At 42.5% G+C, this 26,074-nt stretch overlaps 1 protein-coding gene across 2 annotated transcripts in view; it reads left to right on the top strand.

The window, feature by feature from the left end:
- Positions 1–26,074, top strand: part of MAP3K9 (mitogen-activated protein kinase kinase kinase 9) — a 111,456-nt gene that overhangs the window by 16,543 nt on the left and 68,839 nt on the right. For both annotated transcript variants that reach the window (XM_048852469.2, XM_048852468.2), the window contains exons 3-4: positions 15,496–15,676; positions 25,631–25,779. In XM_048852469.2, the coding sequence (XP_048708426.2) occupies positions 15,496–15,676; positions 25,631–25,779 (330 nt within the window). The remainder of the gene's footprint in view (positions 1–15,495; positions 15,677–25,630; positions 25,780–26,074) is intronic.

Here is a 26,074-nt window from a genome sequence, read left to right as displayed (position 1 = left end):
GGAAGTGACTCAGTCATTCATGAAGCAGAATTATGTAGGCTGAGTAATTGAAAATTGGAGTAGGGATGAAGTTTATTTCAGTAAACCAGTGAAACGTGTTTTGATGAGAAGTTTATGTATACAAAACATGGAAGGTTGTTTTATTTAATAAAAATACATTTTGTATGCTGTTTAAATTCCAGTTACCATCCTATGCAGCTTGACACAAATCATGAACAAAAAGTTACTTGTCTAGTAAATAATGATACATCATTCACCATTTTCTAATATACTAAAGGTGTTACAATTAGTAAGAATCTGAAAATATTAAGCTATATAATGCTTAAATAAAGGTGTGTGTATATATGGTATACCCTTTTAGGCCTGGTCTACACTACATGGTGAAGTTGACATAAACTGCTTTGTGTCAACCTATCTGTGGAAGTGTTTTCACTTAATTTTGGCTCCTGCTAAAATAAGTGCCTCTCCACACTGCTTTAGTAACACCACCGCCCTAAATGGCGTAGAGTCATGGTCAATGTAATGAAATTGACAGTGTCTGTGTAGATGCTGCATTGCTTATGTTGACTGTTACTGGCCTCCAGGAGCTGTCCCACAGTGCCCCACGCTGACAATACAATCAATACAAGTGCTCCTGGTGAGGATGCATACCACTGACACAAGGAGCCAAGTGTGCACACACAAGTGATTTAATAACTGCAGTGGCTGTATGTTGACATAATCTAGGTTGACAAAGTTTTGTAATGTAGATCTGGCCTTACGTGTGGAAGGTTTTTCTTGCTGTGCTGCAGATAACAGCTCTGAGGCCATCTCCTACTCTTCAGCATCTATTCGACTTCATATTGATTCCCTTTAAGAAAGAGGGTTCTTTTAAGCTATACAGCTCCATAAAAATGTCTGAGGCAGCATGGTCTAATGCAGGGGTCTCAACCTCCTGGCCTGCGGGCCATCTGTGGCCCGCAAACCTCCCCATTTTATATGCCGCGGGACTCCAGCAGTTTTGAGGCCTGGTCTCTCCCTTGGCCTCACCTGCTGCCCCCGGGTGCTCCCCTCAGAGGCCCCAGCAGCACAGCAGAGCTGAGCAGCATCTGCTTGCTCGCTCCAGTGGCTGCCGGCCCTGCCCTGGGGCGGGACAGGGCTGTGCCTCTGCGCGCTGCCCCCTGTCCCGAGCACCCCTGCGGCCAATGGGGAAGCTGCAGGGGCAGTGCTTGGGGGCAGCAGCACACTGAAGGCCCCCTGGCTTGCCCTGCCTAGGAGCCCTAGGTAAGCGCTACACCCCCCCGACCTCCTCCCAGAGCCTGCACCACCACCCCTTTCCCACACCCCACCTCCTGCCCCCAGACTCCCTCCCAGAGCCTGCACCCCAGTCTCCTACCCCAGACCTCCTCCCCTGACCCAAATGCCCTCCCAGAGCCTAGGCAGTCGGGGGACGGGTTCTGGGTGGCATGAGTGACATTACTGGCCCGCTGGGAAGATTTGAGGACTGGTACGGGCCCTAAGGTAAATTGAGTTTGAGACCCCTGGTCTAATGGCTAGGAGTGGTGATTAGATTCTGGTTCTGACTCCAGCAGTGACTTGTTTTGGGCAAGTAACTTAACCCCCATTTCCTTATCTCTAAAATGGTAGTAATACAATAATTAGTAAGTCCAGTCCTGTACAGTGCTTTGAGTTCCTACTATAGAAGGTGCTATGTAAATTCTAACGGTTTCCAGGGCCCATAGCTTAATCACATCTCACTAGTGTTTGGTGAAGGTCAGCTTCTTCAAGCTCATGCCTGTTGTACTGATTTTCATATCCTGGCCAGCAGTTAACACACACCAAGTAGAATACACTTTTGTCAGGGGTAGGGATTAGGAACCCATCCCATAGCCCCAGAAGCAATGGCAGCAACCCAAAAGGGAATGCTAAAAGAGGAATAGGCAAGTCCACGTGTGAAACTATTAGTTGCTCTCCTGTAACTTGCAATTTCCCATCCTTTTTAGTGCATTCCCTCTGCTGACATCACAATGCACACTGTGCCGTTATTTGATACTTGCCAGCTAGTCCCAGATGAATGCATGTTTGAACTGCATTAGCAAATAGGTTTCTGGTCCTCATGTGCCAGACTCATTTAGCAGTATCATGCATAGGCTGATGAGGTGTGGTGAAGTGTAAGCTGGAGAGTGCTAGAAACTAACCGTCTTGCAGGATTTTCTGCCATCTCTCGCCTGCTTGTGAGAGAATGTACATTCCAGGCAGAGAGGATAGGGAACACTGATCTAGCTGCTGACATGAAGGTGCGGGGAGTTGCTAAGCAATGTGGTGATCCTATGAAGTAACGGCCATCCTTGCTATTCGGGTGTATATGAAAATGTTGGTCCATAGTTCTTAATAGGAATGTAGGACTATACATTTGAAATATAGGGCTGTTGAACATAATTTTGTTTCTTTCCAGCCTCTTCACCTCCCTCCAAAATGCAATGAGCTAGTGGGATAGGTGTAGAAACTGCTTAGGGGAGCCAAGGGCTTGTATTTGTAAAACAGTGCTCAGATGGTACAGGAGCCAAATGCTAAGGCTGTCAGTGACATAAAAGTTTGAGATTTATCCTGAATAAGAACATTCTGAAAAGATTTAAGGCATGAACTAAAACAGGAGAGAAAACACATTTATCTGAGTATCTGATCCAGACCTCTTCTATAGGGCTGGCTTGCTTACTTTCTCAACTCTTACCAGCCCTGACTTGTGCTGCAGCATCACATTTCCCCTTGCTTTACACATCTCCCCACTGTGGTCTGTTTCCCCCGTTCCCACAAGTGTTGCTGCATTATAGGAACCTCCATTTTTCCAATCTCTTTCCCTCACCAATTCAGGCTTGCACTGCTGGTGTTCACATGTGTTTCTGTGTGTGCTACTTTTCCTGTTCTTTTCTTTTCCCTTTAGACATTGTTAGAAATGTTCCATCCTGAAACGCAAGCCATTTAATTAAAACAGCTTTTGTCAATTAAATATTCTCATTCCTGAAAGAAAGCCCAAACGCTTCTTGAATGGGTTGTGGAAAGTTGGACTGCCTTCTACTGGTGTGCATCTATGGGAAATTACCTGACTAAAGAGATAAGGGGTCAAGGAGAAAAAAGCCTATATTGAAACATTCTCTAGGAATAATCTCAGACAGATGTATAAGCTCTGATTTAATAAAATAAGATAGACTTCTTGAGGAAGTCTGGGAAATTAAACACTGAGCCCTGGTATTGGTGATGGCAGTGTGGTGTCGGTGCAATTCTTAGCTAGCTACTTCCCTCTGGAAAGGGGCTATTTTGCTCTCACGTGACAGATGGCATCTGATAGGGTTAATGCAACACTTTACAGAGCAGATCTTCAGTGGTTAGTAAATTTAGCAGTAGTGCGATGTACTCAGAAACAGAGTGACCCTGGGTGAAAACAAGGGTGCTTACAATCGGATTAGCTGTTTTGATAAGGTGCTTTGTCAGTGAGCTTTTCCACCTCAAAGTCGGAAAATATAATTTAGTCTTCAGTTATTTTATAAAAAGAACAAGGAGTACTTGTGGGACCTTAGAGACTAACAAATTTATTGAGCATAAATTTTATAGTGCACTATGAATTAATTCAGAGCTGCCAACTATAAGGCCACTAGAAGGAGCTGAAGCCACCCAAACCAGGAGGTGCTACCATGACCGGCAGTTAGTTCTGTATTTTGTGGGATGGAAACTGCACATAAGGGTGGGGAAGATGCTAATGACAAGGTGTTTTACTCTGAATAATCAATTTGGGATGCTCCCTCCTTTCTTCACTCTGTCTTTGCAAGAAGCTATGCACAGCTTTCAGCATGGACAAGGCAAGGGGCTGCTTTGAGGCCCCATTCGGGATTCTTGCTCACAGGAAGACGCCGTGTCTTCCTTAAGCAGTGGGACTAGAAAAAGAGGCAGCACTTCACCACGTTATGCTGCCTTCCAGCATTGCTCTGGCAATCAGATGAGGAACAATCTTCCACCTTTCTGCTGGCCTCTTCCTTCTTACTGGCAGTAGGTCAGTGTGGTTTGAACCCTTTCCTGCTGTGCCCATTTCCCTGCCTGGTCAAGGCAGTGAGATAATTGTGAAGTGGAGATGCAATTTTCTATCTGATCTTCCTCTCCAAAGACTTTTGGCTTTGCAAGTGATGAGGCTGGCCTTGTGACTGATAGTAGAAAGCCTGCCTCATGCTTCTAGGTGGTGTTTTAAATGCCCACTGGTGGTGGCTGAAATATCAGGTTTCCAGCTCCAGTAGAAGTGTATGAAGAGGATATAGGAGCAAAGAAAAGTGTTTTTTTCCTTAAAAGCCTGTTTCTTCTCCCTGCACCTGGACTAATAACTTTTCTTTTGAGACTTCCCTGCTATTACAGGAGTTCATCCAGCTGTTGAGGTCCCTTTCCACTTGCCGTGATCCCCCATCCACCAAACCTACTCTGAACACATCTAATATCCAATAAAACTTTATGCATAGTGGCTAGGAGGGGAGGGAGTCTCTCCCCACCACTCTCCATATGGAACAGCCACACTTCCAAGTCTGGAGGCCTCCTGCTCTGTCCAGTAATGCCCTGTACCATCTTGAGTAGCTGGTAAGGACTGAATAGCTATGCCCAAATTGAAGTATCCCTATGTTCAAGCTCAAAGTGTTACCAGTGTTTCTGATCCATGAACAACTTGTAAGTACTCTGCATTGCAATTCAGAGCATGATGGGAAGGAGACTAGAAGGCCAAAAAAAGAGGGAAACCTTTCTAAAGCTACCAGTTAATATGGAATGATGAAGAGCAGTTATTACTTCCTTCTCTGTCTGCAGCAGATGTAACACTTTCCATAGCAGAATGCACATATTGCCACTTGCTCCTCTGCATTCACTCCTGTACATGTATAACACCTCCAGAGTGTCGGTTTAGTTTTTTATAATGGCCTGCATTACCATAGTAACAGAGTGCCTCATGCACAACTCATTGCTCTTCCTGTCACTTTGGCTGCCACTAATATATATACACACACACACATATACCACAATTATTGTAGAAATAAGGATATTCCCAAACCAAATTCTTATTGTGGTAATCTTATTCCTTGTTTATCAACATAGCTGTGAAAGTGTTATAATTGCAAGGGTTAAACACAGTTTGGAAATTATTAGTGAAGGCTGTTGGTGAACGTGCTCCTTAACAACTTTGTACTATTAAAAATGGAACTTAGTCCTTCTGTAGCTCTTATATTGCTATTTTATGCATACTAGAATATAAATTTCATAGATTATACTTCAGTGAATGTTAGTTTCTTCTCCATCAGTCTCACAATGCCTTCTTACATTTGAACAATCTTCCACACTGTGAATGTCGTTATATTCTTATATGTTGTGTACATGTGCAATCTGGCTGCATTAAGGGCCTGCTTTCTGAAAAAGTAAGCATGGAGTTGTACATATAAATGTATGCACAGTTTTGTAAATTTACGTTCATACAAAAGTCCAAGGATGGCTATAATTTACTAGTTGTGCATGTAAGTATCTAGCATGTACATTCAGAGTAATTGTTCGCAAATAGCAAAAATGATGTTGCTTGTTTGAGAACTAGGCCTTCTGCCGTAATTGTTTTTTTTGTTTTGTTTTTGCATTAATTTATTTTAAAGTTATCACATACAGTTTGAATTAGTTTACATCAGAAAGGTGAATGGGGTGTGAAGCAATGACTTCCAACCTCTAGCCACTATTGTGGGCCTGGACATAACTTTCTGCACAGCTCAGGTAACAGTTGGCTTCCATTTTGGTAGCTTCCCTTGGAATGGCAAAAATGATTAACTTACACTTTAAAAAAAAGTAGCTTAAAATTTACAGGATAGTGAGAGGATGTGGCAAAAATTGAACAATTAAACTCTTCAAACAACTTACTTCCATTATTTTTACCTATTCCTAAATTAATGGGATTTTTATACTTGTAAGATTGTTTTGTGTGGCAAATACTTACTTGCAATCTCCCTTGTGTATCAGCAACCTGAAACCTGGTCATGCAGAAAGAATGTGCACTGTGGTGATAGTGCTGGAGAATTTCTGATGTCCAAGCTGTCTCTTCCTGCAGATCTGTTTCCACCCCACCCATCTCATCCCATCCCATGTGCTTTAATGGGTGTGGAGGAAGTCTGTTATCCTGCATTATCTTGGAAGGCAGAAGGTTAAAAGCAAAAGTTGTCAAACTGAGTCCACTACTTCTAAAGTGGAAGTTTTCAAATACTCTGCAAAGTATCTATTCATCAGCTGAAAACCCTATACTCAAAATGTACAGAAGATCTTTTGGGTTTCCTGGGTAAAGGGGTATTAACTCTAAAGCAGTTATTGAGTCTGTAAGGCCCAGGGCTGTGCTCTGTGTGGCCCTGTACGCTGTTGGGTGCCTTCAGCTCCTGTTGACTTCACTGGGAGTTCAGTGCTTGGCACCTGGCAGGATCAGGCCTTTAAATAAGGAAGTCTAAATTCAGTGGGAATTTTCTTGGTTGTGATCAATATGGGTAAGAAAAGGTGGAATTAGAATTACTTTTTTAAATAACCAGGAATGATGCGGGGAAGACTGATACTTTGTGAATAGAAAATTAACAATTTATCGTTCAGTAACTTGGACAACTGTTACTTCCTACCACCATTTAGCACTGACTCACTGACACTGAACCAAGATATTTTGTAATAGTTGATGTTTCCATTTGTCCCCAAACCTCCAAGCACTCTACACCCATCTTTCTGTTTTTATAGATGGAAGGCTAAGATACCAAGAAGGTAAGCAAGTTGATCAGGGACATACAGGAAATTTTTGACAGAACCACAATTTCCTGACTCCCCACCCTGTGCTCCAGTTCTTGCTTGATATATTTTTTAAAAATTCTTTTTGGATTGTATAATGACAGAATGAGAATCAAGAGCCAAGAACCAATTTTTCTTCTGTTCCTTTTTGGTAGTCAATATTTGTGTGCTGGTAGGCTACAGGAATGTTGTTTGTAGAATGTGGAGTTGGGCAGTGAAATTCTCTGAAGACTACATCTCCACTCCAGGCCCTCAGTTCCTTTGTGCTGTCTGAACTGTGCAGATGCCAGTCCCACAGAGCCACTGTGCTTGCTCAATCCAGGGATAAGAAGGACTTTGCCTGACTTGAACTCAGAGGTGATGAGCTGGACCAGGGGATGGGGAATAGATTGGGACAAAGAGCTGGGGGAGGGGTGGGAAGAATGAAATTGAGGACCCAGGAGGAGGAAACTGGACCTAATGAGTATGAGGAGGGGCGGTAGACTGTGACTGGGATGAGGAGCCTGGCAGGCTGGAGACTGGGACTGCCTTGGTGTGGAGCTTGTGAATAGGACAAGGAGATGGGAATTGTGGGTGGCAGACAAGGAGACGGGTGAGAGAGTAAACAAGATTAGAATGGAGATGGGATAGGGACAGGGACTGATGGTGTCAGGTTTGCAGGGAACGTGAGCAAAAGGATCTTGTCACTGGAACACCCTCCTTCAGAACCCAGAATGGAACTCAAGATCCCAGTGTCAACAAATAGCTGTGAAACCCACTACCAAAGCATTCGCAAAAAGAAAAGGTGTACTTGTGGCACCTTAGAGACTAACAAATCCGATGAAGTGAGCTGTAGCTCACGAAAGCTTATGCTCAAATAAATTTGTTAGTCTCTAAGGTGCCACAAGTACTCCTTTTCTTTTTGCAAATACAGACTAACATGGCTGCTACTCTGAAACCTACCAAAGCATTGTTGTCCTCCTCTAGTGGCTGGCTCACAGAGGATGACAAACCTACTATCAAATACTCTGCTCAAGTGGAAGAGCGATGGGCTGTGGATAGAAGGATTCGAACTCTGCTCATGACCCATGTGGGTGTCCATATATTTCACATGATGAAATTTTCTGGGGGCTTTTCAGTTTGCTTTTATAAAAACCTAACAAATTACATCCAAAAAATCTTACTCTGTGACCTTAATGTTCTTTTCATGTATTTTTATTTGTAATTAATATTTAATCCACTTCACCACCCATATTTGCATGTCTACAGTTTATCTTTTCCACTGTGCAGGGCGGGGAGGGGAAGGGAAGTGGTACTGTCTGTACGCACAGGAATAGATTTTTGCATAGACCAGGTTAGAGCAGGCTAGCAGTGATTGATGACTAACAAGCTAACAGTCTGGATGTTCCTGCTGAATCAGCCCTCCTTGTGCGCAGTGTAGTTGAAGACCAGGCCCTGCATCTTGGCTGCCAACCAGTTCCTTTTTTAAAGATGGGAGTGACACTTTAAAAGACGTTTACACCTTGACCCCTGCCCTCATTTTTCTTTTTCATCCTGCTGAATTAATAGACCTGCAAGAGGTAAATTTTCCTGTTAACGGATGGGTTTGGGGGAGGATGGGTTGTATAGGTGCCCTATTCCTATACTTCCCCCATAGTTTTATTGGACAACACTTAAGAAAATAAAGCTTCCCCTTTGCAGGCAAAGCAGTTTCTTCTGGATCTCACTTCAGCTGGCTCACCTCCTTGCTATAGGTTCTATCTTGAGCATACCGACTAGTGCTATTAAGAGATGGATGGACCTATGACACTGCTCTGTGAAATGTGACTAGCTATTATAAGAAGAGGGGGATGCATGGTAAAAATCAATGATTCAAGCTTGGGCTGCAGTAGCATGAAGCACAGCAGTTCTAGTGAGGAAAGAGTGTAGTCCAATGACTTAAATATATAAATGGGGAATTTATAATGTCCGCTTTTACATGGTCTTCCTCTGTGGACTTTGTCATGGGACTGTGTCTCATTGGCTTAGTCTGTATGTGAAACAAGGACTTAAATAAATATAAGTGAGCACAAATTCTTTTGTTAGACCTTAATACAAAGAAAGCTAACTTTCTGAACACACTGTAAATTAAGCAACCGGATTTAGATGATCTCTTGCCCAGGATGGACTGCGGACCCTAAAAATGTCTCTTACCTTTCCCTTGCTGCGATGTGGTGAACGAGACCTGTTAATCACAGACACAGGGATATGATCCTCCTTCCAAAGAGCCTGACATTTGTTCTGCTTCCAGCAGCTGCAAGGGAGCGTCATACCTTTCTGCAGAGCTTTGCAACAGCACTTGCCAAATCAATTTGATTTTCCTCTTCAGAAATCCACTTCAGTTCTATTTTGAGACCCAGGTATAACTGGTTTCACATTTTAAGTTCAGTTTGATTGTTCTGGGTTGAGCTTTTACGAGGGAGCTAGGAATGGTATATGCCATAAAAATGAACCAGATAGAAGATGCACTCCAGGAGTTCATAAGGGATCTATGTATTTATTCTCTGGGAACTTTCTTCCCAGAAGAATAAATACATAGATTATCCAGCTGGTAGGGTGGTGATTATCCAGCTGGTAGGGCTCCTGTCCCTCAGTTTAGGTCAGCTGGGAGCTGGGCACTGCTCAGGGGCACCAAGGATAAGCCTCTCTGAGAATGCCTCAGTTGCTTTGCTGTGCTGCAGATTGTGGCTCCAGCAACATGTATTTCCATTCTTAGCTCCACACCAGGGAGTAGCTTTGCTCTACTCCCATACGCAGCAGAGATAAGAGAGGGAAGTTTTAGTCCTGTTCAGCTGCGTGTTAGCTAGTGCTCCTTCAATGAAGCTCGGTGGGAGGGAGCCAGGCAGTACTTTATTAGGGCTCCAGCCTTTCCTTTCTCTCCTCTTCAGAATATAAGCATGGAGGAAACGGGGCATTCAGTGGCATTAGTGTGACATTACTGACATAACCTGGAACCTTATAAATCATTATTGCAACCACTGTTATAAATTTGCAGCAAATATTGTACAAAGGTTGTTGTGTAAGGTATCTATGGAAAGGTTATGATTTGCTAATTATGATTATGCTATCTGTGTGTGTGTGTACCATTTTTGTAGTTGAATTTATGAATATTGGTTATGTACTTGTATCTCAATGTGTTTTGATTCTAAGTAGCCTTAAAAAGAAAAGAAGTACTTGTGGCACCTTAGAGACTAACAAATTTATTTGAGCATAAGCTTTCGTGAGCTACAGCTCACTTCATTGGATGCCTTAGTAAAGCATTTGGTCAGCTTCTTGAGAAAGGAATTTGCAAGTTAAGTGCCCAATCAAGAAACACTTAACTGACAATAGACCTTGGGAGACTCCAATCCACAAGTCTTTCTGGGGACGTTCAAGATGGCATGCAGGCAATGGCTGCCACCTGTAAAGAACTAAGTCATGCATGGACATGTGACTCACCCATATGACTCCAAACTCCATTTTGTGGTAATTTTCCATAGTAAGAACAAAGAGGTGTTCTTACACCTGGAAGAGACTATAAAAGGCAGCTGCCTGATCTCCATCTTGTCTTCAGTCCTGCTTCTGACCTCTGGAGGGACTTTGCTACAAACTGAAGCTTTGAACAAAGGACTGAATGACCCATCCCAGCTGTGGATGTACTCCAGATACTTTTATTTGAACTTGCAGTTTATTCTATCACTGCTACAAGCCGGAACCAAGAACTTTGCCATTACTGTATGTAATTGATTCCATTTAACCAATTCTAGCTCTCATCTGTATCTTTTTCCTTTTATGAATAAATCTTTAGATTTTAGATTCTAAAGGATTGGCAACAGCATGATTTGTGGGCAAGATCTGATTTGTATATTGACCTGCGTCTGGGGCTTGGTCCTTTGGAGTTGAGAGAACCTCTTTTCTTTTACTGGGGTATTGGTTTTCATAACCATTTGTCCCCATAACGAGTGGAAGTGGTGGTGATACTGGGAAACTGGAGTGTCTAAGGGAATTGCTTGTATGACTTATGGGTTAGCCAGTGGTAAAACGGAAATCTTCTCTGTTTGGCTGGGTTGGTTTGCCTTGGTGTGCATAGAAACCCCAGCCTTGGGCTGTAACTGCCCTGCTTTAAGCAATTTGTCCTGAATTGGCACTCTCAGTTGGGTCCCACCAGAACCAGCATCATTACAATTAGTAAGGCGACTTTATGGAGGGAATTTCAAGTTCATCACCTCCCACCCTGTCCGTTATTTTTGTTGATTCAAGAACTTTCTAAAGTACCGAAAACGAGGTGGTCATCCTCTGGCTCCCATTACCCACAACCAGAGCTGGTCAAAAAAACTTGAACTGAACAACATTCTGTAGAAAAATGCACTTTTGTCAAAATTGAAATGTTTCACATAAATATCAATCTTTGACACAAATTTGGGGGGGAGTCAATGTTTTGCTTTGACTTTTATATTATATTAACTATAAGATGCATAAAAATCTAATATATCATCCGACAAATATTATAAAAGTCTAAACAAAATGAATCAAATTGGAAAAAGTTGAAATGAGAGTTTTGATGGTCCTGAATCAGAAATCTGAGGGTGTGTGTGTGTGTTAAATCTCAAAATTTTGGCTTTTTTGTTCAGTTGGAACAGTGTTTTGGTTTTTTTTTAAAAATGTCAGAATTTCCTGCAAAATGGAAATTTTGATTCCTGACTAGCTGTCCTCAAAACCTTTTTACAGTTCAGTTTAGGATCTCTTCCTTGCTCCGAGTCACTGAATTGAGCAGAGAAGCAATGGAAGATGTGTGTATTCATTTAGTTAGCTAGGCAGCAGGCAAAATTCCATCTCCAAGCTATCTTCCTCCATCAAAAAGAAAAGGAGTACTAGTGGCACCTTAGAGACTAACCAATTTATTTGAGCATAAGCTTTTGAGCTGTAGCTCACGAAAGCTTATGCTCAAATAAATTGGTTAGTCTCTAAGTGCCACTAGTACTCCTTTTCTTTTTGCGAATACAGACTAACTCGGCTGTTCCTCCATCAGTGTCTTTTTTTGGTAGCAATTAGCCAGGATTGGGTACTTTTGGGAACTGGAGGAAAGTGCCACAAATAAAATCAACCAAAAAACTCCCAAACAAATCTGAAGATTTCTTAAATGGTGAAGGGGCGCCTGTGGCTTAGGGTGCTTGAAAAGTTACTTTTAGCAGAATTGCTTTTGCCAGAGTTTCTGTTGTATTCGTATGGGAGAAAGTCAATGAGGTTAAGCACCCCCGTTAAATTTAAACTTTTGAATAATTGAGGGCCTTCTCCACCCAACCCAAGCACTTGATACTTAACACACTATTTTCCCAAACAGATATCAACCTAGAAGTTGAGACTTCTTGTATCTCTGTGGAATATGAAAGGAAGTTTTTCCTGTCTTCAGAAAAGAGCTGTGTTTTTAGGCTGAGGTCTGAAAAGTCTCTTTGATTACTAGGATTGCCTTGATCTCTGCTCTGGAGCTGGACCAGTTTGTGGAGAATGCACTATTAATTGATGAATCTATGCTTGATTGGAGTAATGAGTAGCTCCAAAGAGCCAGAGTGTTGATGCTCTACCTCTAACCATGCTGTCTGCTAATAATACAGAAGCAGTTTGTAGGGGGTTTTAGCCTGTTTTTGTGCTAATGCCATGACTTTCAATGCACTTGGAGGGAGCTTATTCCTGGTGCTTGATTGGCAGTAAGTATGCCTCCCACCAATTGCAGATGGCCTTGTAAGCTGGCTTTACTGTTGGACTGGGAGAGCAGGCTAAACTGAACACACAGTTCCCCACCCATAGTGATTTATAGACTGGCTGCTGTGTGCAGCCCTCAAGCCTGGAGAACCACACCAGTCCCACTTGGTGGTGGTGTGGAAATCTTAAATTCTCCCAAGTATGGTTTTCCTAGGCTTCAGTCATAATACAGATGCCCTGTGACTATACATTTAAAAGTCTGATTCCCCCCCCCGCCCCCCCATACAGTAAATGTGGCTTCTGTTGATCCGGCTGTTGGAGGAAATGGCCGTCATATTTTCCCCAGCTGACAAGTTACACCGCACAAGTTACTGTTGCCTTCATAAGGTTTAGAAATTCTGCTTTCCATGCTGTCTGGCCACCATGTCTCAACCCTGAATTAATGCCCCCTCCCCGAGAAGCCATTCTTCATGGCTCTTAGTCTGCCATTCTGGGATTGTGTGCAAAGACTTTTTGTATGGACACGTATCTACTGGAATTAGATTGAGAGCTCCAATTTATTTGTCCTACATAAATGAAAAGCTGTCTGATTGGTTCTGACTGAAAAGTAATCACAACCTCATTCTGTATAAACCTGTAGTCTACAGGAGCCATATAAGGCACAATATCCCATTACTAACTTCTTGAGCCAACCAATCCCACACAGGTGAAGGGATTCTAAAGCGTGGGAAAAAAAATGGCAGGACAAAAATGTGCCCTTTTTTGGGGCTGATAAAGTTGTATAAATGAATACTTGTTCTGGGTCAAGAACAAAAAAAATCTCATATGCAGTGAATCCTAAGTAATACAAACCCAGCACTCCTCCTATGCACCATTCCATTGAATATAGTTATTGTTAATGATACTGCTGCTCATGTGCTATAGTTACAGGTAGGTCATTTGGTGGTTGTGCTCCTTGTTTTACAGGGTTTGCGTTTGGATGTAAAGTTACTGTATATGCCTGCCTATTTCCTTGAATCTTATTCTAGCCTCTCTCCTATCTTTTTCTATAACACAGACTTAAGTATTACATATTTAGCTCCTAAGAAAACTTGGACATTTAACATTAAAGTGTTACTAAAGCTGAATGGTAGTGTTTTAAATCCACTTTGCATTCACTTTATAGTGGTGTAAATGACAGCATAAGGTGCAAGGCAATGGAGAAACAGGCATTATGCTTATAGACAAGGATTCTTGTACTCTATGGTAAACTCACATTAATTCTGTGGCAAAGACTCCTTTTATTGCTGTATCATGTTGCAACAGACTAGGAACGGTGGCAGCTTTATTAAAAATAAAAAAGGAGGTGCTGTAAAGTTAAATAAGAAAATGATTAATAAAATTAGTACAATAGCCCCTGTGGTGCTCATTTTTTATATTAAATCCACTGTAGTTTTTGCTGTTCGTACCATTTGTTTTAAATATGTTACAGATTTTTGTGCAGACAATGCATAATTACATCTTAAAAGTTGCTAGAATAGAAGATGAAGGTTTTGGCACATGAGAAAGTGTCCAGTTGACACCTAGGAAGCTGTTGAAGGGGGTCTTGAATTGTAGAATAATCACACTAGCTGGATTTTTGTGCTAAAATTATCAGCAATGTCAGCATTTAACGGTTTCACTTAAACTGTCATCTTTAAATTTCAGTGTTAACTCATTAAGATGAATGAAGTGGTTCAGACATCTGTTTAAGCTATTTCAGGCTGTCTGCAGACTCGGAAAGACAACATTATGTTGGTTTACATTTGGTTGGCTTTAAGTTTTTTGTTGCTACCATAAGAACTAGACTTGTAAATTTTTAAAAAGTTAAGAATCTAGAGTATACATCCATGTCTGGATTCTGCACACTCTGAGCCCTGTCCATAGATAATGGCCAAGGCGGATTTCAATTTGATTTCATACTGGAGTAGAACTGTAATACCATTAACACATTTCATCTGTTTGCTCAGTTTAACTGGTAGCAGTCTTGTTACTACTTATGTTTCTCTTTGCTCCTGCCTCAACCCTCTTCCCTCCCTGCACTCCACTGTGACACATCACATGCAACTTACTCACTTGGCCAAGATTTACAAAAGTGCCTAGTGATTTTTTGGGTGCCTCAATTTTGGTGTTCCCAACTGAGGCAGTTTAAAGGAGCCTGATTTTCAGGAAGTGCTGAGCATCCATTCTCTGAAAATCAAGCCCTTTTAAGGTGGGTCAAATCGGGCACACAAAATCACTGCGACTTTTGAAAATCCTGACCTGAAGATGAGTTTATCGAATGGCCATTTTCACTTTAATGTATTTTTAAATATAAGTATACATCCACCCTTATGGGGTTGTTCTCCTTTTAAGCAGTATGTGAGAAAGATGTGATAGTTGCTTTGCTCAGAAAGGATTAATTAGGAAATTATATACAAGGCATCTCCCCTTTTTTGGATTTCTAGAAGTTACAGTGGTTCACTTCCCTTTACCAGAGGATTGTTTATATAGAATAACAGTACACAGTACGCCAAATGGTTCTTATGTCCTATTTACCTATACCTTGGATATCCTGATGCATTAAAAACCAAAGGCCACATGTCTCCAGCATCCTAGAAGTGAATATATGATGCTATAACCTTATATCCTGAATTGTGTTCTAGTAAGGACTGATTAAAAACTGAGCAAGGATTTCAGGATTTGGCCAATTCTGCTTCTAAAATCCTTGTTTCATGTCTTGACTGCAATTAATGTTTATTAATTGTGGGAATGGACTCATTAATTACAGTTTGATTTTGTCAGATTGAGGGAGCAGTTTGAGACCTCTTTTACAAGGCAAGATAATGTGTAAAGCATTCAGAAGCAGCGATTAGCTAAAAGTCAAGGCAAGACTTAAATTTGGGAAATGGCTTCTCTTGGGGGGTGAGAGGGGATCTTTGTGGATAAATCCTAGCCTCACTGTGCATGCGTTTCATTTCCCCCTTCTCCCCTTTCCTCCAGTATTGATACTCGAGAAGGTGGAAAATGGAGACCTGAGCAACAAGATACTGAAGATCACGGATTTCGGCTTGGCCAGAGAATGGCATAAAACCACCAAAATGAGTGCAGCTGGGACATATGCCTGGATGGCTCCTGAGGTCATCCGCTCCTCCATGTTCTCCAAAGGCAGCGATGTGTGGAGGTATTGATTTGGCACTGAGTACTTGGATACTAAACATTTAAGTGCTGGGGACTGCCAGGCAACCTACTGTATGCTTAATACAGTACAAATCCTGGTTAATCAAATCCCCAAACTCCTGTTTAACTAAAGCTCTGTGTCCCCTAGCTTTCCATCCTGCTGTATCATCACCCTCCTTTGAGGGTTAGGAATCCAGAACACAGGCTTTTCAAAGTGGCCAGCCAACTTCTGCAGCCCTCCAAATCCCTGTTGCTTTATGGGTTTGGACACGTGCTTTTCCAATCTTTATTACCCTCACTCCTCTGCAGTATATAAAACAAAATCTGTGCATTTATTTTAACAATTGTCTTTTGAATAAGACACAAAACCAAGGTCCTATCCACTTGTGATTATTAAAGAGTTAATTTTTGAAAGTGTAAGGGATTCAGCTGATGTTCTGGCAGTATTCCAGCTCTGGTATTACATTCTGTCTATCTAAACTGCAGGGGGAGTTTTACCTGGACATGGTATTCCTTATTTTCATTCCTAAATTGATGTGATACAGTGTCTTTTCCGGTATTCTAGGAGGTGGATACATTTCAATGGTAGGTGAAATACTGGCTGTGAGATATGCAAACTATAGGTAATGCTGTACACTTACTTGACACTTTAATAAATCACTGGGATTCTTCTGAATGGAAGCTGATATGGAAAAGTAAATGATTACGATAATGCCAGATGGCCAATATTTTGTGTGTGTTTGTATGTGTGCTTTTCTTGTGATACAATCAGTAAATTCAGTGTCCAGGAGGTAGTCCCAGGATGGTGGGGTGTGTATTTGGGAAATTACATAGTCAGTGCTTTGGGATAGCAAGTGAGATTTTCTCATGTCTGTACAAAGGTGAATGTCCCCCACTTGGTTCATTAGACTAAAGCAGCTTGCTATTGTTTTGTATTCACAGCTGGCCTTATGCTGAATTGCAGCTGGAGTGATTTGAGTGAGCAGAGGTGTTTCTCTTCATGCATTACTGTATTTGAGGGCAGGTTTTAGACATATTGTGTTTGGATTTATTTTTTCTGTGGAAAGAAGGTTCCTGAAATCCTAACACTGCTGTAACTGGACCTTATTATTATAAAGTCCTGTTATTCACAATTAGTTGGCAGCCCCCCTCTTCACATGTGGTGAATTATGTGATTATTTTTGTGAAGTAATTCAGGAAAGTGAAGGGGTAAAACTCTGCTCTGTACATGAGAGGAAGAATGGTCTAGCTGTTAGAGGAGACATGTTGGGAGGATTCTTGATTTTCCTTACGTGTGTGCCAAAGACTTGCTGGGTGGCCATGGGTAATGGATTTGGGTTTCATGCATATAGTCACTCTTGTAGATAGTGTTGAAAACCGGGACCTTTTATCACCAGACCCCAAAACTACTGCCACCTGAGCTAAAGGAGTAACTCTGTTTGCTTGCTCTGCATCAATGATAAGAGCCTGCTGTTTATTTACAGCAATGAAGGAACATGATTACATGCACTTTGCTAGTTTTCAGTGTTGCATATTTAATGCAAATCACTTCAACTTTTTGTTCCTCAGTTTCCTCATCTATATAATGTTATGAAGTTTAGAACTTATCAGTACAAAGACTTTTTGATGTTGGTGCACCGGTGCATGCCTTTAAAATACATGTGTTGCACCAATGTAAAAAGTGACTTGCAGCAGTGTGGCAATACTCATTACCTTGGTGTAGCAAATCTGTACGAGGGGTTTTGCACCAAACCCCACTAAACCTGTGCAAAAAATACTCTTGGGGAAAGTCTGCACCTAAAAATCCTGCAAAATTCTGCATGTTTTTTTCTCTAAATAACACAATATAATCACACCCCTTTCAATTATTTTGGTAATTTATTTCAAAATAGATATACTTGCTGACAGGTAACAATACAGAAAACAAAAAAGATTCAGGACATGTTTTTTGACCAGTAGATTTTCCTACTCCACAGAGCAGATGGCAATACTAATATTTCCTTGTATGTCAAGCACAGAAGACTTTAATGATATGTCTGCTCATCCAACTTGGCCTCTCAGGGCTCAGGCTGCAGGGCTGTTTTCATTGCTATGCAGACATCTGGGCTCAGACTAGAGCCGGAGCTCTAGGATCCCACTAAACCCCTGTCCTAGAGCCTCTGCTCCAACCCCAGTCTGGAAGTCTACACAGCAATGAAACAGCTCCGCACGGCAAGGCCTGTGAGCCCAAGGTGGCTCGCACAGGCCAGCCATGGGCTTTTCTTTGCTGTGTAAACATATCCTAAAGGCCAGTACATGGGCTTAGGAGTGAAGTTAGGCCATGATCTGACACAGCACTTAAATATGTGCATAAAGTATCCCCACTGAAACTGATGCTTTGCCAGATTGGCACCTTACTGAATGGCATAACTAAGCAGTACTCAACATGTCACCGTACAGCCACTGGTCTAGAACTGAAATTGCTGCAGACAATAGATTAGAAGGGCAATGGGAGTGGAGGCTCCAGCACAGCAGTGCAGAGTGCAGGCCACTGGCTGCATGGAGGTGGGGGATCATCCTGCAGCCCGCACCCCCTCCCTGGGACGTGGATGCGGCGGTAATGCTGCGCCTCACCCTGACACAGCACAAGGGACAGGCCTGTCCCAGGAACACCCCAGGACCATACCCATCAACTCTGGGCACACTGCGATAGTGAGCAAGAGGGAGGGGCTCAGTATGGTGGTCCAGGTGTGGGGTGTGGCTGGGTGGGGGTTCAGATGTGGGAGACTCAGCAGGGGTAGGGTCTGGATCCAGGGAGGTGGTCTGCGTGCAGGAGTGGTGTCTGGATACAGGAGGTCTGTGTGTGTGTGTGTGAGGGTGGCAGATGCACAGGGGTTGGGTGGATGGCGTGGCAGCTCCTTATTTAATTATCCCTCCCCTGCGGCTAGGAAGCAATGGGTGCTGGAAGCAGCAGGGGTGTGTGCAGAGCTTCCTGCAGCTGAGGGAGGTTCCTGGGGGTGGGTGTGATCCATGCAGCAGAAGAGGAAGTCCTGTCCCCTTGCCCAGCCCAGCCGGAACTAGCAGCTGGAGCCTGGTGCACCATGGGAGCCACTGGCCAAGACATCCCCAGTCCTGCCCCTCCCTGACTCTAGGCGCACTGCGAGAGGATGCAAGAGGGACAGAGTCTTGCATGCCCAGCCACAGCCCCTGAGGTGGTGATTCATGTCTCCCAATGCTGCTCCTGATGTCTGAACTAGACCTTGTTCAGGAGTGTTTCCTGGGAGGAGTGCATGAATCAATTATTCTGTGGGGAGGCATTAATTCTGCACTTGCACAGTGTTGCAGAATTCCCTCAGGAGTAAAAAAAGCTCAGTGTAGACAAGGCTTTAATGAATGTGCATAGCATGTTGAGAACCTATAATATCTATGCACAGTATTATAATCCTCCTGTGAGTCCCCTCCCCATTTTCCTTGTTTCACATCTCTCAACTACAAAGTCCTGTCTTCTGGCTACCAGCCTTCTCCCAGAGAGCAGAATGAATCTCCCTTTGAAGCCATCTGTGGTGTTCTTTAGTTGGAGAGATTTGCTAGTGAGAGAGCCACGATGTTCTGCCTCTCCCCAGGTCTGAAATATTTGTTGCTTCTGTGCTATTCTTAGCCCTGGCAACAAGATACTGGCACTTGCAGGATCACAACTGAGGTGTGTTGGATAGAGCATGGTCCACTTAGGCATTGGGCCCTGGCTACATGGTGTCTGAGATACGCATATGGAGGAGCAAATATTGCCACACAGGCAATATTATCATTTGAGAGCATTAGCCTCTTCACAAACAGACACAATTAAAGACTCCTCCTCCCACCTAAGCATGCAGTTCAAATCCTTGACTGGATAGACTTTTTTTTTTATCTTCTTAGACCTGTCTCTCCCCCACACCACTCTCCTGGCTAATCACAGCCAGACTGGAATTTGGCTGATAAGCATCCTTACAATTAATCTCTATAAGAACAACAACAATTAGCTGTCTCCCTTCCTGAGGTATGCAAACTCTTTTATCCCAACACCTTTCCCAAAAAGTCTCTCAATTTATTGGAAGAGCTCCTGTCTGAATGGGGGTCCTAGCCTTTTGACAGAGGTCTTATCTAGCTCATCTCCTTGATGTACAAATGCACAGGTAGCTGTTGGAGAAGATGCTTATTATAGGCCACAGCAATATTCTGAGGAGTGGTTTCTGCCACCAGTGCCCTAGTTAGGCCTGCTGGTAAACAATAATTTGCACTTATCTAGAATGCATGCCTTACTAGTCTCACTTTATTTTTTTATGTTGCAGTAGCACCTAGGAGCCCCAGTCATAGACAGTGCTGTACAAACACATAACGAACAGTCTCTCCAGCTGAGGCTCTCAATGTACTTTATAGACACTTAATTCTTACAACAGCCCTGTCAGGTAAAATAGGTATTTATTTCCACTTTGCAAAGGGTGAAAATGAAGTGCAGAGATTGCAACTTGTACATGGTCACACAGTAAGTAGATATCAGCTGGGTCCTGTAACTACTTAACTGTGATTCCTGTCTGTTGTTTGCCACACACCAAACATCACTACTCCTAAAAACTTTAAAAATGGATGTCCATACCTTTCTATTTGTAGATGTGGTTTCTGCTGATATCTAGAATACCTTGCTTTTGTATAGCACCTTTCATCCATGGATGTAGCTCACCTGGGAAGGGGCATGCCCAGCAAACTACTTCAATATTCAAATCTTGTTTTATAGGACATTACCCCTATTTATTCCTCTGTACATTTTCCTTTCTCCCAGCTTCTGGAATGCTCAGTTGTTTTTTGGAAACATCCAAAAATGGGTTTTGGTGGGGGAAGGGAGGAATCTCAAAGTAAACGCTTCCTAGAGAGCCATTTTATTAGTGAGGAGAAGTGCAAGACCAGCAGGCCATATGGGGGTGTAACAAGGTTTTTTCCATTTTCTCATGGAAACTTCTAACCGCTGTGTGTACTTTACTTTGATACATTTACACTTTTTACAATAAATTTTTTCTTTATCTGTGTCAGTGATACTACCATAATGCAGGAAGTGATTGCACAATATCGCCTAGCCTCTTTAATTAAATATGTACAAGATGCACCTTCAGACCAATTATCTGCCCAGAATTTTAAAATTTTCACCTGTGGAAATAGAGTAGTGGAACCATTTAGATGTGTCTGACGAGCAGATTGAGAGGATTCAGAGTCTGGTATTGGATATAGATTACTCTTATTCTTACCTTTTAGAATGCTAATTTGAATCCAGCCGAGTCTGTTGTGACTGAAACAGACCATGCAACGATCTAGGTGAAATGAGTTCGTGGTAGGCAGTTCCTATCCCAATTGATAGGTGCTTATCTCATGAACACTGTCCAGCTACTGTCTCAAAATCACTAATTATCCTCTGTTTGCATTCTTAACAGAAAAGCCAAGAATTCAGTAGTGAAGTTAAACTCCCCTTTCAGCCTCCGTGGTGGTCCCTCCAGGTCAGCATAGGGTTGGGAGGGGGAAGCTGGCACTTCATGCTATACCTGTTCTGAGGATAAACAGTCTCCCGGGCTCAGTCCAGTACTATTTGTCAGCACTAAATTATAATTAGTACTTTTTAAAAATGAAGTAAGATTTCATTCTTGATAGAAATTATTTGTTTTCCAGGTGGGTTTTACATTAGGAAGGTGAAGGAACTTGGCTGTGGGGTTCCATCCTTTGGATCCCCTGTCTGACTTTGCTGTTACTTGTTGGGAGGGGGGGAAATTCCTTTTTCATGTTAAGTGCAGACCCTTGAGGGAGGCAGAGAAGGAAAACAGAGCACTACTGACATTTAAAAATTAAAAACCAGAGAAGGAATTAAGACCTTTGAATAAGTTCAGAGACGTCAGGGAAGGTGGCAGTATCACATAGCCCCTCCGACTCTCTGAAAATCCACTGAGTAGGATTGAACTTGATGTTGAATGTCTTAAAGGATTACTGGATTACTAGGAGATGATTAATTATTCATACAAATGTTGGTTCACTTGGGTGTACAGTCAGTATCATGTGGTTCCTCTTGTAATTAAAGTCCAAACAACACTCCAGAATGCTGTAAAAAGATCTGGGCCTCATCTCCTTCTCTATCTCCTTAGTGGGGATAGAGAGTCTCTCCTGCTGTTTTTCCTTTCAGTGTGTTAACCTCTCCCACCCTCTGGTTTCTGTTTTGTGACCACCAACCTTCTGCATGAGAGGGGCTGAAAGACACTGTGTGTTCAATATCTGTCATTATCACTTCTTAATTGGTTGGAAAAGTGCAGCTTTCCCTTACCATTTGGGGCTGAGAACATTATCTCCAGAGAATTCTGAGCACCCTACAGAAGAAATGGTGACAGGATTGGGAGCAGGAATCAAAATCATGTCTCCTGCAAGCATTTAAACTCAGCACCAGATTGCTGGAATCCCATATTTGCCCATCCCCTCTGCTTTTTGAAACTTCCCTGCAGAGAGAGTATCATGTTCATAATGCTTGCCCTGCAGCATTCATAGAAGCAGCGGCTGCAGAATGAGACTGTTGAGGGACCTGGTAAATTTCATTCTGCTGCTACTCCTGGATGAGGAAAAAAGACCAATGTATGATCTGATGCTGGAGCTGCTCCTTCAGAGATACAAGAGAGACAGACGACTACTTAGACAATGTCCTGTTGAACCTCTTGATACTATCACCTTGAACCACTGCATCTGTCTCATAAGACTGAATGACATGACAGAACAGTGTATGGTATGTTGGGTTGATATTGCCTTCTAATGTATTATGTCACATCAGTTGCTAAATAAAAAGCAGGACATGATTCATATTCCAACTTCACATCACTTAAAAATTTCCCTTATGGCTTAAATCGGATTTGGTGCTTCCTTCCCTTCTTTTGTGTTGCTGTCAGCGATAAGTGGCTGCCCTCTTTCATTCCAGAGGTATTTCAGTAGTAGATGAAGTAATAGCTATAATTTGAAAAGTGCTGTGGGATGTTTCTGAATGAATGTTAAATAAACAGTAAATTATGAATGGTACATCAGTTCATGTACAGTAGGACCTAGTTGTATGACATACCCTTTAGTGTCAATAGATGTCCGGTACAGACACATCTACTTGGTTCAAGACACTTCAGGTTTTTCCAAACATGGGTGCCAGCTTGCCTGGGGATAAGGTCTGGGATGGTGTTTCACTGCCAAGCCTTTCCTTAACCACAGCATGGGGGAAAACCTCTAAAAGCTGAACTTCCATAAATAAAGTTGCAGCATCAAACACTGGTTAGCTGGTATGTCACCACTGCTGGCAGAAGTGCCTCTTGTGGGAGTACTCGTTCTTGTGGTAACATCATAGATAATGGTTAATATTCAAAACCCAGTACAGCTGCTGCTAAGTCAGATTTTTCAGACCCCCTGTGACGAGGTCCACTGACTACAGTGGTGCCTCCTGCTGACCATCATGGGGATTAGTTCTGCCAGCCAGTGCACCCTCTCCAGGTGATTGCCTCTCCCGTCATCTTCTCAGTCCAAGTCCTCTTCATGACTCGGCCATCTGTATTTCCTCCTTCCAGGATGGGTACTACTGTTCAGTAGTCAAGCCATTTCCCCAGTGGAATGAAGTGAATTAGGGGACCTGGGCCCACCTAATACGCTGGGTCCTGACCCAGGGACCCTGCAGATAGCAGCCCCCAACTGGGTCTCCTTAACTTCCTTCAGTGGTGCTTCATTTCCATGGACCACTTCCCCTTGGCCCCAGCACCTTCTCCCTCTTCTCAGGGCATTCAGCCAGTAAGTCTCAGCAGCCAGCCAGAATCTCCTTGTTCCCCTGGTCCCTGCCAGCAACTGTTCTGTCCAAGGTGCTACCTTTGTTGCATCTTGCTGGGAGCACAGTTCTCACTCCTTGGGCTCCCCTCAGTAACTCACTCTTCTCTGCCCTATATTCCTTTGGTACTAGCTGTCTGAGCCCCGATTGGCTGCTCCATGCAGTCTCCCTCCAATTGGCTGCTTCCTGTGCAGCTTCCCTAGGCTGCTAGGAGGACTCATCTCCCCTGCTCCTTTCTGGGAGGAGGTGTGGCAGGCCCCCAAGGCCTCTATTAATCACTAGGGTGTGTGATGAACACTCCCTCACACCCCTACAGACCTGCCAAGTCTATTTTCCCCTCTTTCCACTGCCATATTGCCCTTTCTACTACTAGACCTGCTTCCCTCCCCCCCCCCCCCCCGATACCTGTTTCAAGGTTTATTGCAGAAGGATTTCATAGGAAATCAGAAAATCATTTGTATTTAAAACAACAAAGAAGGCAGGGCCTGATAGTGTTTTTAAAGTCCTCCTCTTCTGTTTCCCTAACTTCTCTCATAATTTAAAGGATCCAGATGTAGATTACCCAGACTCTCTCACAAGACTTAATTCAAAGAAAATATTTTTCTCCCCTTTTTCTGAAAACCCCCTCACATTTCTGAGCTATCCACATTGCATTCTGAGATTTGTTAGGCCGACTACTAGGGACCATGCTGGAATTTTTGTCAGAAAAACACTTCTTAGCAGGAATAAATGGTAATGGCTTTTATTTATTTATTTTAAATTCCAGACTCAAGTCTAAGACCTTAAGATGTAATTATTGGTGTCCAAGAACACAGTATTGTTGAAAACTGCTTGACTTTCTGCATTTCGTATGGAAATTAAACTAGGGTAGTACTAATGGGCATTCCTCCTTCCCATTGCATGGGGCTTATTGTCATGAAAAAGAGAACAGGACTAATACTGAAAGTATGGCATGTCAATGTACATACTTATTTTTAGATTTATATACATGACACCTAGCTAGCCCTCTGCTCCCCATAAACACAATCAGCTCTCCACATTGCATTTTTGTAACAGCATAACTTTAAAATGGAGTGGCATGTGGTTTTGAAGTTTTGTACCTGAGTGTATGCAGTTATATGAAATTTATGCAAAAACATAATTTGGCAGGCTTATTACCCCCTCTCCTCAGTTAGGTTGTTGGGTGGATTATGTCACTACACATCCTTCTTTAAGGTTCAGTAGCATATTACAGGAAAGAGCTAGCATCCCTCCCACTCATCCCCCAAATAATCAGTACTCAAGTATTTTGCAGGGGTGGTATAACAAAATACTTATTTCTGGAGCACCACATTTAATCATAAATCAGTCCATATCATTAAATTGCCACAGAAGTTACTTCTACAGGCTTGTGAACCAGAATGATCAGAAAGACCACAAATTGCTCTGCCTTCAGAGCAAAAAGTATAGCCTAGCCACTTCTTTGACCTAGCCATCCCAAATCAATACAAGCATATAAAAGCTATTTCCTTTTGGGGGATGGAGAGGTGCAGAAATCCATCAAGGTGTGATTTGGAATTTAAGTACTTGAAAACTATAGTAATGAGCACAGTAAAAATACTTGGAAGACTAAATTCTGTCCAAAGAAAAAATGTCCAGTCTTTGTACAGATCCACATAAAATAGAGCATGTAGCAAAATAGTCTTAGAAAGTTTAGATGGTGGAATTAAGAAACTTTTGCACAATTAAAAAAAATATTTACTGCTCAAAATGAAAAGGGTAAACTGTTTATTTAAAAAGAGTGAAACCCAAATTGTTGCTAGATTGACTGTGCTTTTGTAAACTTTGACAAATCAGGAGCCCTGTCACATCCTCAGGGGAAAGGGAGGATGCCAAAACAGAACCGCTAAATTCAGGAAGAGGGGGCTGCACAGATTAATTCTGGGCAAACATCCCACAAAATCAGGTGGTCTGTCTACAGATGTGTACTAGTCCATTTAAATTTCTTTGTTTGCAAATGTATTTATTTAGTATCCTTTATGTGTGGGGCAGTCTTGATAAATGAGAGCCATATGCCCTGTTTCAGCTTGAGGTTTATTAAAGTGTTTGTTATAGCCAAACACACACTTTCTGTCTCTCTCCCAATAGTTATGGTGTGCTCCTTTGGGAACTGCTAACTGGGGAGGTACCATTCCGAGGAATTGATGGTCTAGCAGTAGCATACGGAGTTGCCATGAATAAACTTGCCCTTCCGATCCCATCCACGTGCCCGGAACCTTTTGCCAAACTCATGGAAGGTAAGAGCCAATTGCAGTGGGAGAGAGAATGTTAATATATTTTTCTCGAGTGCTTTTGATGAGTGCCCGTTTTTGTAAGTTTCAGTAGCTCAGACCACAGAATTAGATGGTTTTACTCAGTGGACCGTGTTATTACAGAAGCCAGACGTGTTATTACAGAAGCCAGAAGACCTCTAGGCTACAGAAATAAAAGCCTTTGTGAAGAGGGGAAGGGGATGTTCGTGTCTTGATTGTGGGTGATGAGCTTACACCAAACCCCCAGATCCAAATACCACCACATTGAGAAAAAAGAAAA

Source organism: Caretta caretta, chromosome 6 (genome assembly GCF_965140235.1).
Source record: "Caretta caretta isolate rCarCar2 chromosome 6, rCarCar1.hap1, whole genome shotgun sequence".
Taxonomy (NCBI): Eukaryota; Metazoa; Chordata; order Testudines; family Cheloniidae; genus Caretta; species Caretta caretta.
Note: the sequence above shows the minus strand (reverse complement) of the source record. Positions and strands in the feature narration are given on the sequence as shown.